Consider the following 17841-nt stretch of genomic DNA (forward strand, 5'->3'; position numbering starts at 1 on the left):
TCAATGGGGTATTCTTTTCAAGTTTTCAATGGGGTATTATTTTCAAGTTTCTAATGAGGTATAATTATCAAGTTTTCAATGAGGTATTATTTTCAAGTTTTCAATGAGGTATTATTTTCAAATTTCAATGGGGTATTCTTTTCAAGTTTTCAATGGGGTATTATTTTCAAGTTTCTAATGAGGTATAATTATCAAGTTTTCAATGGGGTATTATTTTCAAGTTTCTAATGAGGTATTATTTTCAAGTTTTCAATGAGGTATAATTATCAAGTTTTCAATGAGGTATTATTTTCAAGTTTTCAATGAGGTATTATTTTCAAGTTTTCAATGGGGTATTATTTTCAAGTTTTCAATGAGGTATTATTTTCAAATTTCAATGGGGTATTCTTTTCAAGTTTTCAATGGGGTATTATTTTCAAGTTTCTAATGAGGTATAATTATCAAGTTTTCAATGAGGTATAATTATCAAGTTTTCAATGAGGTATTATTTTCAAGTTTTCAATGAGGTATTATTTTCAAGTTTTCAATGGGGTATTATTTTCAAGTTTTCAATGAGGTATTATTTTCAAATTTCAATGGGGTATTCTTTTCAAGTTTTCAATGGGGTATTATTTTCAAGTTTCTAATGAGGTATAATTATCAAGTTTTCAATGAGGTATAATTATCAAGTTTTCAATGAGGTATTATTTTCAAGTTTTCAATGAGGTATTATTTTCAAGTTTTCAATGGGGTATTATTTTCAAGTTTTCAATGAGGTATTATTTTCAAATTTCAATGGGGTATTCTTTTCAAGTTTTCAATGGGGTATTATTTTCAAGTTTCTAATGAGGTATAATTATCAAGTTTTCAATGAGGTATTATTTTCAAGTTTTCAATGAGGTATTATTTTCAAGTTTTCAATGAGGTATTATTTTCAAGTTTTCAATGGGGTATTATTTTCAAGTTTTCAATGAGGTATTATTTTCAAATTTCAATGGGGTATTCTTTTCAAGTTTTCAATGGGGTATTATTTTCAAGTTTCTAATGAGGTATAATTATCAAGTTTTCAATGAGGTATTATTTTCAAGTTTTCAATGAGGTATTATTTTCAAGTTTTCAATGAGGTATTATTTTCAAGTTTTCAATGAGGTATTATTTTCAAATTTCAATGGGGTATTCTTTTCAAGTTTTCAATGGGGTATTATTTTCAAGTTTCTAATGATGTATAATTATCAAGTTTTCAATGAGGTATAATTATCAAGTTTTCAATGAGGTATTATTTTCAAGTTTTCAATGAGGTATTATTTTCAAGTTTTCAATGGGGTATTATTTTCAAGTTTTCAATGAGGTATTATTTTCAAATTTCAATGGGGTATTCTTTTCAAGTTTTCAATGGGGTATTATTTTCAAGTTTCTAATGAGGTATAATTATCAAGTTTTCAATGAGGTATTATTTTCAAGTTTTCAATGAGGTATTATTTTCAAGTTTTCAATGGGGTATTATTTTCAAGTTTTCAATGGGGTATTATTTTCAAGTTTTCAATGAGGTATTATTTTCAAGTTTTCAATGAGGTATTATTTTCAAGTTTTCAATGGGGTATTATTTTCAAGTTTTCAATGAGGTATTATTTTCAAATTTCAATGGGGTATTCTTTTCAAGTTTTCAATGGGGTATTATTTTCAAGTTTCTAATGAGGTATAATTATCAAGTTTTCAATGAGGTATAATTATCAAGTTTTCAATGAGGTATTATTTTCAAGTTTTCAATGAGGTATTATTTTCAAGTTTTCAATGGGGTATTATTTTCAAGTTTTCAATGAGGTATTATTTTCAAATTTCAATGGGGTATTCTTTTCAAGTTTTCAATGGGGTATTATTTTCAAGTTTCTAATGAGGTATAATTATCAAGTTTTCAATGAGGTATTATTTTCAAGTTTTCAATGAGGTATTATTTTCAAGTTTTCAATGAGGTATTATTTTCAAGTTTTCAATGGGGTATTATTTTCAAGTTTTCAATGAGGTATTATTTTCAAATTTCAATGGGGTATTCTTTTCAAGTTTTCAATGGGGTATTATTTTCAAGTTTCTAGTGAGGTATAATTATCAAGTTTTCAATGAGGTATAATTATCAAGTTTTCAATGAGGTATTATTTTCAAGTTTTCAATGAGGTATTATTTTCAAGTTTTCAATGAGGTATTATTTTCAAATTTCAATGGGGTATTCTTTTCAAGTTTTCAATGAGGTATTATTTTCAAATTTCAATGGGGTATTCTTTTCAAGTTTTCAATGGGGTATTATTTTCAAGTTTCTAATGATGTATAATTATCAAGTTTTCAATGAGGTATAATTATCAAGTTTTCAATGAGGTATTATTTTCAAGTTTTCAATGGGGTATTCTTTTCAAGTTTTCAATGAGGTATTATTTTCAAGTTTTCAATGAGGTATTATTTTCAAGTTTTCAATGAGGTATTATTTTCAAATTTCAATGGGGTATTCTTTTCAAGTTTTCAATGAGGTATTATTTTCAAGTTTTCAATGAGGTATTATTTTCAAGTTTCCAATGAGGTATTATTTTCAAGTTTCCAAAGTGGTATTATTTTCAAGTTTTTGCTGTCTTTGCTATTTAGTTGTCTGCAACGTCTGGTTATAATGCATTTGCCACTTGACATCTGCTACTTTTCCACGACTATTGAGTCTATAACGTAAACTGTAAATGAGTGTGTTATTGTCTGTACTATATTATCTGCATCATCTGTTTATAATACATTTGGCACTTAAAGTCTCACTTGACATCTGCTACTTTTCCACGACTATTAATTCAGTAAATAATTTTCTAAAGAGATCTGGACAGCCAATGACTGTTGGTGCTCTATTCACCAGTTAATATTTTTCATGTTCAACTCGTTATGACCTAAAGGTTTCCCGTCTTTGGTGATAATATCCCCAGTTTTGTAATTAGGTAATATTGTGCAATATCTGTTCAAACTTCAACTTGATTGCATGTCTCCCAAAAACTATTCCAATGCTAATTTCCTCACGTGTTTTCTACAAAACCAAATCGAAACAAAGGGTTACCAGTAATTGTGTTCGTCTGAATTGGTATACTCAAAGGCCTAAATAAATAGACCTTTATAGGTAGTAGGTTGGCCAGGGCACCAGCCACCTGTTGAGATACTACCGCTAGAGAGTTATGGGGTCCTTTGACTGACCAGACAGTACTACATTGGATCCTTCTCTCTGGTTACGGTTCTTTCCCTTTGCCTACAGACACCGAATAGTATGGCATATTCTTAACAGATTCTCCTCATACACCTGACAACACTGAGATTACCAAACAATTCTTCACCCAAGGGGTTAACTACCGCACTGAAATTGTTCAGTGGGTACTTTCTTCTTGGTAAGGGTAGAAGAGATTCTTTAGTCATGGTAAGCACCTCTTCTAGGAGAAGGACACTCCAAAATCAAACCATTGTTCTCTAGTTTTGGGTAGTGTCATAGCCTCTGTACCATGGTCTTCCACTGTCTTGGGTTAGAGTTCTCTTGCTTGAGGGTACACTCAGGCACACTAATCTATCTTATTTCTCTTCCTCTTGTTTTGTTAAAGTTTGTAAAGTTTATATAGGAGATATTTGTTTTGGTGTTGCTGTTGTTCTTAAAATATTCTATTTTTCCTTGTTTCCTTTACTCACTGGGCTATTTTCCCTGTTTGGGGTCCCTAGGCTTATAGCATATTGCTTTTTTCAACTAGGGTTGTAGCTTAGCAAGTAATAATAATAATAATAATAATAATAATAATAATAATAATAATAATAATAATTTCCTCACGTGTTTTCTACAAAACCAAATCTATAAAAAGGGTTATCAATAATTGTGGTCGTCTGAATTGGTATAATCAAAGGCCTAAATAAATAAACCTAGATATAATCATTCTTGCCGAGTAGCTTAACCAAAGGAGAAATTTTCGTTCATGAAAAAAATCAAATTTGTTTAATTACGATCATATAAAGGCTAAACATGTCTGATATCTGTTCTATTTCATCTGGAGAGACACTCGCCAGAACGTCAGTCGGGTAAGGCCCCACTCTACCAACACACCGTTGTGCCCAACCACAGCAGTAACCTCCCCTGTAAACAGCTTAGATTTAATGGCCGAGGCAGGACTCGATCTGCTGCCATGAAATGCAAGGCGAAGATGGACTAGTAAAAGATATTTTTGGATGGTTTCATATCTTGGGAAAATAGTTTTCTTAAGGTTGCTGTGGCCTGATTGGTAACGTCTCTGCATGGTGTTTGCAAGTCGGGGGTTCGAGTCCCGCTCAGTCTCGTTAGTGCCATTGGTGTCCGCAACCTTACCATCCTTGTGAGCTAAGGTTGGGGGGTTTGGGGGAGCCTATAGGTCTATCTGCTGAGTCATCAGCAGCGACTGCCTGGCCCTCCCTGGTCCTAGCTTGGATGGAGAGGGGGCTTGGGCGCTGATCATATAATATATGGTCAGTCTCTAGGGCATTGTCCTGCTTGCTAGGGCAATGTCACTGTCCCTTGCCTCTGCCATTCATGAGCGACCTTAAACCTTAAACCTTATGTACTTTTAGCGGCATTTTTGAACCTGTATTTTACGAACTAAGCTCAAAATCGGAGTATTGATTAATGACCTTCCACTCGATTATTTCAAGTGAGCTCCTCAATCTCATCTGATCGAAGTAAGCCCCGAGTTTTATAAAATCTCGTAAAAAAAAAAAAATGGTGAATGTTTATCCTGGGAAACAAAAAGTGTAATACTTTTTCGTACCGCTATAAAACCCAATTTCATAGTTTTTTTTTTCCGTCTGCTTTGTAATAGAAAAAAATTAAATTTCTGGAGTAAAGATAGTCAAAATCGTAAACATTTTAATTTCTCTTAACCATTTAGATTTATTGACTTGTTTCAACATTCTCTTCATATACATTTTCATTATTATAATACTGGCGCCAGTATTACATTACTACGCTATTGTTTACTGACGTAAATTATTTGTTTCACAGCTGTTGCCACTTAAAAACAACGTGTTTAAGTTTTTGCGCCAAACGTTCGTCATCTTTTCTTACGTAAAACTGGTCTTGTAAGCGAGGAACAGTATTCTCGTTCACCAAAACATAACCGCTTCTTTGCATAAAATCTAGGAAATCATGGTCGACGTTCTCCTCGACTATTTCGACAACAATGACTCTTATATTAATCTTAGAAAACGGAACTGTCCTCAACACATCTTTCTCGCGTCCTTGGATGTCGAGTGACAGAAAGTCGACCGTGGAGACGTTAAGTGCCAGTAGTAAAGTGTCAAGTGGCAAACACTGTGTTACGGAATAAGATTCTTCAGATACCATAGCCAGCAGGGAAGTGTTTGGCACCACGTCAACATTAAACTCGTGCGAACTTCCTCTGGTATTCCAAGGAATACCCACGCTTCTATCGCCGTCTCTTAGCGTTCGACTGACGTGGACCACTTCTTTCGGGAAAATATCTTTCGAGAGACACGTGTTGGATAGCCACGCTTTTCTGTGTTTATTCTGCAAATGGTGGAAGTTGGTTCCGTCGGGTTCGACAAGCAATCCAGTCCACCCTTGGGACTGTTCCAACCAAAGTGTGTTGGATAAATACTCCCCATCCAAAGCTCCAGCCTCAACGAAAAATCCAGGAGGCTCGTCGGAGAAAACCTTTTTCAAGAATGTATGTATGTGGCCCCACGTGTCTCCTTTGGAATGTTCATGGTAATCCGTGGCTTGAGGTTTTGCTAAATTATAAGGCAGCAATGAAGGAGGAAGGATATATTGTTTCTTTACCACATCAATCAACCGACGATCGTCACTTTTCAGCGGACCTCGGATTCGGTACAAAATCTCTATTGGAGCGATTTCTTCCTCGACCCAGACCTGGAAATGAAGGTAAGTTAGTTACAATGGACTGTTTTGTAGTTTCAGCTATAGGAGACTAATTGTATTTGATTAGATAATTGCTCCTTCGTTACTAGTATGAAGTTTCAGATAGTAAAGAAATAGATGAAAATAGCTACATTATCTCGTAATAGTAGTAGGCCTACACAAAAGACTTTAGCTTAAAGGTTAGCATTTGACTGGTTATGATACCTAAATACGAAAAGGAAAATTGATTTTGTGGGATGTTAAATTTTATTGAGCATAAGTAAATAAAGATAAATAGATGAGTTAACAAGTAAAAATATACAAAAAATGGTATCAGCAGAAAAATCAAAAGAAATTAAGACAATTTTACAAGAAGGATTCCGTAAGCAGATATGATTAATTGTCTACCGTATCTTCAACTGAAATCATTTTGACAATTCTATGATGAGATTAATAAAGTAACCTTCTTACTATTTAGTATTAAGAATACGACTTGCTTACTAATCTAATCTAATATCATAATTACTTTTAGATTTTATAATCAAGTGACACTGAAATTATCTTTCGAACATTTTCTTAACTTTTATGAATATCACAATACTTCTTAAAAACATAAAAGATAATAATAATGCAACTTATTAGATAGTGGCTAAGAAATATTCATATTATCATAATTATTATTGTTACTTGCTGAACTGCAACCTTAGTTGGAAAAGTAGGATGCTATAAGCCCAGGGGCTCCAACAGGGAAAACAGCCAAGTGAGGAAAGGAAATAAGAAAAAAATATTCTAAGAACAGTAACAACATTAAAATAAATATCTCCTATACAAACTATAAAAACTTTAACAAAACAAGAGGAAGAGAAATAAGATAGAATAGTGTGCCCGAGTGAATCCACAGGCAAGAGAAATCTAACCCAAGATAATGGAAGACCATGGTACAGAGGTTATGGCACTACCCAAGACTAGAGAACAATAGTTTGATTTCGGAGTGTCCTCCTCCTAGAAGAGTTGTTAACCATAGCTAAAGAGTCTATTCTACCCTTATCAAGAGGAAAGTAGCCACTGAACAATTACAGTGCAGTACTTAACCCCTTGACAGAAGAAAAATTGTTAGATCAGTTATTTTTCAAACACAGTTATTTAATTATTATGGCATACGTAATCTATTATCAAATCGGTTATATAATTTTGACACATACATGAAACTATAAGAGAAAAAGATAAGTTAGATTGTGAATAGTAAATTTTTTTTTCTTGTCTTCGCAAATCTCTCTCTTCATTGGAATATTCCCAGACTAAGCAAGTAATTAATACACACACATATATATATATATATTGATATATATATATATATATATATATATATATATATATATATATATATATATATATATATATACATATATGGCATTTGTTTACAAAACCACACTCTCCATATACTGCCAAATTATGCAAAGCGCTTGTTTTCCTCTTATTACTTTTTCATAATTAAAAACAATACACCACATGGAAAAAAAGTTAAAATTATAATAAAACTATAGATTTATAAAAAAGAAACTCGTCTGGTTTTCTCACTAAACGACCTGGAACTGACATCGTCAACATAGTCAACCAAACAGAAGTTCGGGATGCCGGCGTACATTTGATATATACTCAAAATGTATAATAAATAAAAAATGGAGTAATTACTAAAATGTCCATAAAATATACAATTCACAAATATATATATATATATATATATATATATATATATATATATATATATATATATACTGTGTATATATATATATATATATATATATATATATATATATATATATACATATACATACATATATATATATATATATATATATATATATATATATATATATATATACAGTACATATATATATATATATATATATATATACAGTACATATATATATATATATATATATATATATATATATATGCATATATACATATATATATGTATATATATACATATATATATATATATACATATATATATATATATATATATATATAAATATATATATATTTGTTAATAGTCTATTTTATGGACACTTTTGAGTAATTACTCCATTTCACAAATTATATATATAGATATATATATATATATATATACAGTATATATATATATATATATATATATATATGCATATAATTATGTATATATTTATATATTTATATATATGTATATATATTTATATTTATATATGTATATATATATACTGTATATATATATATGTGTGTGTATATATTTATACATATATACTTATATATATATTTATATGTATATATATATTTATTTATATATATATTTATATGTATATGTGTATATATATATATATATATATATATATATATATATATATATATATATATATATATATATATATATACAAACATACATATGCTTGATTGAACAGCTTTGTAACATCCCTTGCCTTTAAGAAAATTTATTTGCACTAGAAATTTCGAAAATTAAACTTGACATTACTAGTATCTTACCATCACGCACGTGTACACAATGAAACCACTACATATTACTCCCACTGTTGATAGGCAATGGCAACTCGATGATTGTATTCCCTTCCTGTAAAAGATAAGATATTTGGAGATTATTATTATTATTATTATTATTATTATTATTATTATTATTATTATTATTATTTGCTAAGCCACTACCCTAGTTGGAAAAGTAGGATGCTTATTATTATTATTATTATTATTATTATTATTATTATTATTATTATTATTGTTGTTGTTGTTATTATTATTATTATTAGTATTACTTGCTAAGCCACTACCCTTGTTGGAAAAGTAGGATGCTATAAGCCCAGGGGCTCCAACGGGGAAAGTAGCTCAGTTAGGAAAGGAAACAAGGAAAAATAAAATATTTTAAGAAGAGCAACAATATTAAAATAAATATCACTTTACAAACTATAAATACTTTAACAAAACAAGAGGAAGAGAAATAAGATATGAGATAAAACAGTGTGCCTGAGTGTACCCTCAAGCAAGAGAACTCTAACCCAAGACGGTGGAAGACCATGGTACAGAGTCTATGGCACTACCCAAGATTAGAGAACAATGGTTTGATTTTGGAGTGACCTTCTCCTAGAAGAGCTGCTTTCCATAGCTAAAGAGTCTCTTCTACCCTAACAAAGAGGACAGAGGCCACTGAACAATTACAGTGCAGTAAGAAGAATTGTTTGGTAATCTCAGTGTTGTCAGGTGTATGAGAACAGAGGAGAATATGTAAAGAATAGGCCAGACTATTCGGTGTGCGAGTGTATAGGCAAAGGGAAAATGAACCGTAACCAGAGAGAAGGATCGAGAAGGATCCAATGTAGTACTGTCTGGCCAGTCAAAAGACCCCATAACTCTCTAGTGGTAGTATCTCATCGGGTGGCTGGTGCCCTGGCCAACCTATTACCTTGTAGATGGCAATAACGAACGTGCTTTTGATATTATCCAACCTGAGGAGAGATAGGATGACTTAGGTATAGTAAAATTCAAGAATCCCTTTTTAAAATTACTCTCCAAATCTATTATTATTATTGTTGTTGTTGTTGTTGTTGTTGTTGTTGTTACAAACTAAGCTAAAACTTTTTTTGGGGGAAAACCAGGATGCTAGACGCCCTAGGGCTCCAACAGGGAAAAATAGCTCAGAGAGGATCGAAACAATAAAATAAACTACAAGAGAAGTAATAAACAATCAAAATAAAATATTTAAAAAACAACATTAAATTGGATATATCATATATAAACTATAAAAACTTCAATAAAACGAGAAAAGGGGACACAGGATAGAATAGCATGACCGAGTGTACCCTCAAGCAAGAGAACTGGGTTTAACTTATAGGTCTAGTCTCGAGCAAGCGAACTAGGTTTAACTTATTGGTCTAGTGACGGAGAGTATTCAGCTAATTCAAATGAGATGAATAAGCAATGAATGTTTTGCGCTTCATAAGACAAGCAAAGGACATTAAATCGTTTTTAATACCTCGTGACTTGCAAGGACGAGTTGCGCCCCCAGTGCTTGTCACACCACTGTTGCAAAGAATGCTTGTGCCATTTTATATGTACATATTTGCTAGTCGCTATAGAAACGGTTACAAAATTAATGATCCACAACAATAAACTATGAAACAAAAGAGCTAAGTATAACAATGCTTAGAGATGAAGTTATCTTGCCCTGATCAGCCAATAGTGTTAAGAAGGATGACCGTAGCAGCAACATAACTTGTAATGCTCAGAACATAGACAAAAGCCGGTTGAGAGAGAGAGAGAGAGAGAGAGAGAGAGAGAGAGAGAGAGAGAGAGAGAGAGAGAGAGAGAGAGAGAGAGAGCTTATTCGCTTGAAGATCTTGCTTGTCATTTTCAAACAAACATCCTGGTATTTTGCAAGTCTTGCTTATATGAGGTTTAGTCCGTAATCACCACAGGTGATGTGGCAGTTTTGCTCCAAGAGCTTGAAGTGAAGCAGGTACTAAAGATTTCAAATAAATATTTAGATTTAATCTTTAAAAATGCGAACACGAAGTATTGCATAGAACAAGAAATATGCATTTATCAAGAATTTAATGCAAGCTCAAGGGGAAACTAGAAGCAATTTACGAGTATATGTTTATGAAAAAAGGCCTACTTGGCTGAGGACTATAAAGCATGTAGATGATGATGAATGGAAAAGCATTAAATTAAAAGCTTGAGATAGAGACGACTGGCGAAATCTAACCGAGGCCCATTGCGTCAATAGGCGTAGGAGGAGATGATAATGATGTTTATGAAAACATTTCACATTTATCTGATTGCCGGGAGAGGCTATGTGACTTCGAACCAAAAACAGTCATAGTGCAACCTTACAAAATAACCAAGTTATACAAGCAACTGAAGTTTTATGGGGTCCCTTGACTGGCCAGACAGTACTACATTGGATCTTTTTCTCTGGTTACGGTTCTTTCCCTTGGCCTATTCTTTACAGATTCTACTTTGTCCGCATACACCTGATAACACTGAGATTACCAAACAATTCTTCTTCACCCAAGGGGTTAACTACGGCAATGTTATTGTTCAATGGCTACTTTCCTCTTGGTAAGGGTAGAAGAGACTTTAGCTATGGTAAGCAGCTCTTCTAGGAGGACACTTCAAAATCAAACCATTGTTCTCTAGTCTTGGGTAGTACCATAACCTCTGTTCTATGGTCTTCCACTGTCTTGGGTTAGAGTTCTCTTGATTGAGGGTACACTCGGGCACACTGTCCTATCTAGTTTCTCTCCCTCTTCTTTTGTAAGTTTTTATAGTTTATATAGGAGATATTCATTCTAATGTTGTTACTGTTCTTAGAATATTTAATTGTCCCTTGTTTCCTTTCCACACTGGGCTATTTTCCCTGTTGGGGCCCCTGGGCTTATAGCATCTTGCTTTTCCAACTAGGGTTGTAGCTTAGTAAGTAAGTAAGTAATAATAATAATAATAATAATAATAATAATAATAATAATAATAATAATAATGTATTAAAGTTGACAATAATTAGATGCTGACATTGAAAGTGTCTTGAAGCCAAAGAAAAAAAACGAAAAAAAAAAAACGTTTTAGGGTTTGTGCTTTCTGGGAAATTTGGTATATTAGAATATTAAGTCTTGTTGTTGGTGACAGGATTTCCAAGAAATCATTGAGGAAAAGTTTTTCCAATCTGTATAACTTCAGAAATTCAAAATTGGTCCAAAGCATTTTCTGTTGGTTGGGTTAACTTGAGTATTGTATAATTATTTCTATTCTTAATATTTCATTATTTTCCAAGTAGGCCTATAGTTAATTTTGTTTATTCATTACTTCATTTCTTTTCCGCACTTAACATTTCATTTCCTAAATATAGTTCATTTCGTTTATTCATTATATCATTCCTTTTCCGCACTGGGCTGTTTTCCCCGTTAGGGCCCTTGTGATAATCATAATTGGAATATTGATGTGTACAAATTTGGCCATATTCTTTCTCGTAGGCATTATACATTTTCACAGAAAATCTTCACTTAAAATGTATCCTTTCTTTAAACAATTTTCAAGCCCATCAGAGCAATCGTAACTGAATTTTCCACAGAAATTTGGAATCGATGGTGGAAATGAAAAGTCTTCTTCTTTCTAAAATATCTTCAAACGTCTTAATTCTTCCAGTTATTCTCTATAAGGACGAATGTAGGACTTCGGTTTGTTTTGTATTCGTTAAAAAGGTTTATTAAAAGACGAGTAGGCTACTTGAAAAGCGACAGACACTATTTTGAAATTCAGAGGTCCAACGGCCGTTGGCATGACGTATTGAAAACGTCACTACAATATCAGAAAATAGAGTTTATTATAAGTTACGCTAAACTAAAGTAATATACAACACTTTAATCAATAAATCGATTACACCGCAAGGCACAGTCTTTGGACAACTCGTCGTGATCGAACCTTACCAGAGATTGCAAAGCTTCCTCATTTTAGCTGAAGCTGTATGTCTCCTCACCGGCGTTACTCCGTAGTGCGTGCGTTTAGAACGCGGAGCATCGCTTACGTGGATGTGGTTTTAGTCCGAAATTTAGGCAGATTTTCCTCTTAATATGTTACTGTTCGTTTTCCTCTTCGTCTGTACACAAATCATAGCCGACAACCAGCTGATCCCCTTTTTAATTTTCTTCTTTAGCTTTTCCCTTCATCTTTCTTTCATCTTGTAACTTGGCTAGTAATAATAATATTACACTTTACACTTTATTTATTCTTATGTACATTCATACAGTAAGAAGCTAATAGGGGCTTTACCCTGCTTTGGCAGATATAGCTAAAGGTAACATTTGACATAAAGATTTAATTAAAAAAAAAGACTATATTTGTTATTTCCAAATATAATTGATGCTAAGTAATTGAAGTTATTTGAAAGTTGAAACAACAACAACAACAACAACAATAATAATAATAATAGTAATAATAATGACAATATTGATAACAGGTAGTGGGTTGGCCAGGGCACCAGTCACCCGTTGAGATACAACCGTCAGAGAGTTATGGGGTCCTTTGACTGGCCAGACATTACTACATTGGATCCTTGTCTTTGGTTACGGTTCATTTTCCCTTTGTCTTCATATACACCGAATAGTCTGGCGTATTCCTTACAAATTCTCATCTGTCCTCATACGCCTGACAACACTGACATTACCAATCAATTCCTCTTCATCCAAAGGGTTAACTACTGCACTGTAATTTTTCAGTGGCTACTTTCTTCTTGGTAAGGGTAGAAGAGACCCTTTAGCTATGGTAAGCAGCTTTTCTAAGAGAAGGACACTCCAAAATCAAACCATTGTTCTCTAGTTTTGGGTAGTGCCATAACCTCTGTACCATGGTCTTCCACTATCTTGGGTTAGAGTTCTCTTGCTTGAGAGTACACTCGGGCACACTATTCTGTCTTATTTCTCTTCCTCTTGTTTTGCTATAGTTTTTATAGTTTATATAGGATATATTATTTTGATATTGTTACTCTCCTTAAGATATTTTGTTTTTCCTTGTTTCCTTTCCTCACTGGGCTATTTTCCCTATTGGAGCCCCTGGGCTTATAGCATCGTACTTTTCCAACTAAGGTTGTAGCTTAGTAAGTAAGTAAGTAAGTAAGTAAGTAAGTAAGTAAGTAAGTAAGTAAGTAAGTAAGTAAATAATAATAATAATAATAATAATAATAATAATAATGTCCAAACTGTCTTAACTTTTACTTCATAGAGTAAAGATTGATATTTTCCTCAGTTGCGCCTCGTTACTGAATGGTCTCCCCAACCCCAGTGCTAAGCTATGTACTCCAAATTCCATAAATACAATCCATTCCTTTTTATAGCTGATAAATTTCTCGCTTTTAATATCATAGTTTTGGCTATGGCTCACTATTACGTGAAATTTTTTTTATCCTCAAATTTGCGAGTTCAGTCAGATTTTTCAATAGCTAATGAGCAAGCGCCGTTGCAAAGGCCATGCCTCACCCCCCTGAAACTGAACCTGAATCAACTTCTTCATCCATAACTTGTGTGACTTGTGCAAAGGTGAAGATACTACTGACCACTTATTATCATGCCCAAGATTTGGAAAGTTAATGAAACTATACTCAATTTTGTTTAATGAGGCGCATTTGCACTTACTCGCAGCGGTGCCCCTTTAGTTCGGAAAAATTTCATGCTATCTGATTGGTTAGAATTATCTTGTCCAACCAATCAGCGATCAGGAAACTTTTCCGAGATAAAAGGGCACCCCAGCGAGTCGGTGCAAATCTGCCTCACTAAAAAGAATTGACTATAGACATCAGTATAGGTACATTGCAAAATCCTAGCAGAATTTTTAAAAAGTCCAAACTGACCACAATAGGTTGCCAAAAACTGATGATAGCAAAGTATTATCCTATCCGATTTCAAGGTAGAATGGGATAAATGTAAATTTTGAGAATTTCATTATTAGTTTATTTATGGTACAGGTAAAATAAGCTTAATTATAATAATAGCAATAAGCTTAGAAGCTTTGCACCAATCTATAAGGCGATAGAGTGCCCGCAAACTTATTTTGCGGAGTGGGCAATTAGGAACCAGGAAACCAAGAGCCCGTTTAAAGGTTTAAAGGTTGCTCATGAATGGCATAGGCAAGGGACAGTGACATTGCTCTGGCAAGCAGGACAATGCCCTAGAGACTGGCCATATATTATATGTACAGCGCCCAAGCCTCCTCTCCACCCAAGCTAGGACCAGGGAGGGCCAGGCAGTGGCTACTGATGACTCAGCAGATAGACCTATAGGCTCCCACAACCCCCCCCCCCCCCAACCTTAGCTCACAAGGATGGTAAGGTTTCAGACACCAATGGCACTAACGAGTCTGAGCGGTACTTGAACCCCCCACACCAGGCAGAGACGCTACCAATCAGGCCACAGGATAAGGCAAGGCGTTCTTATTATTATTATTATTATTATTATTATTATTATTATTATTATTATTATTATTATTATTATTATTCTGGGAAAGTTAGGTGAAGTCATTTCTTAGTATCCCTTAAAAATCGTTCGTTCGCCCTTACAAATGTTAAAGACTAAAATTTTTTTCAATTCTTTTTTTTTCTTCTTCAAAGACTCGCAGCAAATGTTTAAATGTTTTTATGCTGAACAGATTGCCTTGTCTTTTTTATAGTTTATATATGACATATCTGTTTTGATGTTGTTACTGTTTTTTTTAAATATTTTATTAATTTTTTTTTCTGGTCGTTTATTTATTTCCTTATTTCCTTTCCTCACTGGGCTATTTTTCCCTGTTTGGAGCCTTTGGGCTTTAAATCATCTTGCTTTTCCGACTAGGGTTGTAGCTTTGCTGATAATAATAATAATAATGATAATAATAATAATAGATAATTAAAACTAGTCTTCCATGATAGAGATGACTGAAAAACTTTCGTTCAATAAACGGTTCCAAAACATGACTCATTTACCCGTCCCTGACCGGCAAACGCTAGACTGGGGTTCGAGTCCCGCTCAAACTCGTTAGTTTCTTTGGTCGCTGCAACTTCACCATCCTTGTGAGCTACGGATGGGGGGTTTGGGGGAGCCTATAGGTCTATCTGCTGAGTCCTCAGCAGCCATTGCCTGACCCTCCTTAGTCCTAGCTTGGGTGGAGAGGGGCTTGGGCGTTGATCTTATTCATATATGATCAGTCTCTATGGCATTGTTCTGCTTAATAGGGCAATGTCACTGTCCCTTGCCTCAGCCATTCATGAGTGGCCTTGAAACCTCTAAAACATGTTTTTAAATAACGATTTTCATTTAAAATGAAAAATTTCTTACAAGATGTTTTCTAGATAAATTTTATTCATATTTATGAAAAGTTTCTTTGGGGTAGGTTTCAGAAAAGATTTGTTATACATATTTATATACCAATAAAATGATTCTCCATAATCATAACAATTAGTACATCTGATCATTACTAGAAGAGTTGGAAGACCCAGGCCTACATGGCTGAGGACTATGAACCGCGAAGTAGGAGATGACGAATGGAGATAGAAACGATTGGCGAAATCTAACCGAGACCCTTTGCGTCAATAGACGTAGGAGATGATGATGATGACCATCATCATCAGCATCCACCAGTTGCACTTGCAGCTGAATGGCCTACCAGGCCCCAGAGAGACTGGATACGCGGTTCAAACGCATGCATGTAATGAATTCAATGCAATCATTGCATTTGATATGTGACTATTGTAGAGCAGATGTCCCATTTTATTCTGTACTACGTGGAGTGATTGAACAATACATTTCTTTTCATAAGTAATTAAATAACAATCTATTATCCCATCTTACTTCCACTCCGCAAAAATATATAAAAAAGTTGTCTGGTATTCCCCTCTATTTTGCAAAGTTTTAACCGCACGATAAAAACAGGCGCCAAAATCGTACGTGCGTTTGCAACGCCCCTACGAGTCGGGCAGGTGCATTGTATGAAAACTGCAACATCCTCTCTCTCTCCTTCTCCTGCTAGCTGCATCAATATCTGCACATTGACAACATTGGTCCACCTTCAACAGCAACATATAAACCGTGGGTAGAGCACCCGCTATCTACAGGACCCCAGGATCCAACTGCATTTTTATCCCCCGAGCGATGGGAGGGGGGAGGGGGGAGGCGTATCCTGTGTTTAATATTACCCTGCGATTGTATGATATTATGTACAAGTACTCAGTTGTTTCAGTTACTTTTTTTTTGGTAATGCTGGAAGAAAACTATTTTAGGACCATCTCGGATGACAGTTGGTCTACACTTCATTGGTCTGATTTTTCTTAGCCAGAACACACACACACAGAGAGAGAGAGAGAGAGAGAGAGAGAGAGAGAGAGAGAGAGAGAGAGAGAGAGAGAGAGAGAGAGAGCAGCGAACATAGCAACGAGTCCAGGCTAAAGGAGCAAGTTCGTACTCGGCTCGGCCTCAACCCTTTGTACCCTTCGTACTCTAAACGGACTCGACGTTATAACACCGAAGTCTCCCTTTCCTTCGCTTCTGATTACACAAGTTCAAGTAAACAATAGTACCCTTTGCTCTGGAGAAACTCGACCTATCAAAGATATTTTTGCATGCGAAGGTTTAACGTGAGCAAGGCCATACAATCGTACCTTACGTAAACCCAACTGCTATTTCTGTGACGTCCTCAACTTCGGTCGTTTTTACTAGTTCGACTAATCCTCCTCCTAGGAATTGCTTCTTCTTTTTTTTTTTTTAAATATAATTTTCTATTGACAATTTACCAAGCCATGAACTAATGCGCCATTTTTTTCTGCAATGGATGAATAGATAAAAGCGCAACGAGATTTAATAATAATTGATTAATGAGGAACGAATAAGGGAAGACTAGTTAGCAGCCAAAATGCCAAGGCAACGTCCTTGGTATTGCGAGAAATCGATGTTCCTTGGCGTCTGGGAGCGAGTCTGGGGGATCAGGGGACCCCCATAGGTGCCATCCCAGGCTTTGTCGAAGGTCCTCCTCCCACCAAGGGTACACCTGCAGAGGTAGTACAAGAGCCTCCTCACCAGCGGTAGTTTCAGAAGACTTCGTTTCTCTTCTATGGATTTCGTCTTCGCTTCTCTAATTAATTGATCAAAGTTTACAATATAAAGGTCATTTTATCGTATGAAGTTTCCGCTAATATAATTCGCAACATATTTTTGAATAAATATGCCCAATTACGTAATTGTTTTGCGAATAAAGAGAATAATATGGTTACCATTTTATGAAAGAGATATGAACGAAATATTGTGGACCCGTGATGAAGATTTTCACTATAGAACCACGGTTGCACTGTACCCAAAGTGTACACCGGTGATGTAATATGGCGTTTAGACGCGATCTTTACGTACCCTTTTCATATCCGGAAACTTAGTTTACTTTTATACAATTAGTTCATTGTCTTGTTC

At 34.3% G+C, this 17841-nt stretch overlaps 2 protein-coding genes across 2 annotated transcripts in view; one reads left to right on the forward strand and one right to left on the reverse strand.

The window, feature by feature from the left end:
• Positions 1-4996: 4996 nt before the first annotated feature.
• Positions 4997-8474, reverse strand: LOC137631435 (protein Star-like). The gene is made up of 2 exons (XM_068363201.1): positions 8399-8474; positions 4997-5890 (listed from the first exon to the last, which is right to left on the reverse strand). Exons 1-2 carry the CDS (start codon positions 8399-8401, stop codon positions 4997-4999), a joined length of 897 nt encoding a protein of 298 aa, XP_068219302.1. The 5' UTR covers positions 8402-8474.
• Positions 5764-17841, forward strand: part of LOC137631243 (rRNA methyltransferase 2, mitochondrial-like) — a 49332-nt gene continuing 37254 nt past the window's right edge. The window contains exon 1 of the mRNA XM_068363027.1: positions 5764-5902. The gene's annotated coding sequence lies outside the window, so the exon portion shown is untranslated. The remainder of the gene's footprint in view (positions 5903-17841) is intronic.

Source organism: Palaemon carinicauda, chromosome 39 (assembly GCF_036898095.1).
Source record: "Palaemon carinicauda isolate YSFRI2023 chromosome 39, ASM3689809v2, whole genome shotgun sequence".
Taxonomy (NCBI): Eukaryota; Metazoa; Arthropoda; class Malacostraca; order Decapoda; family Palaemonidae; genus Palaemon; species Palaemon carinicauda.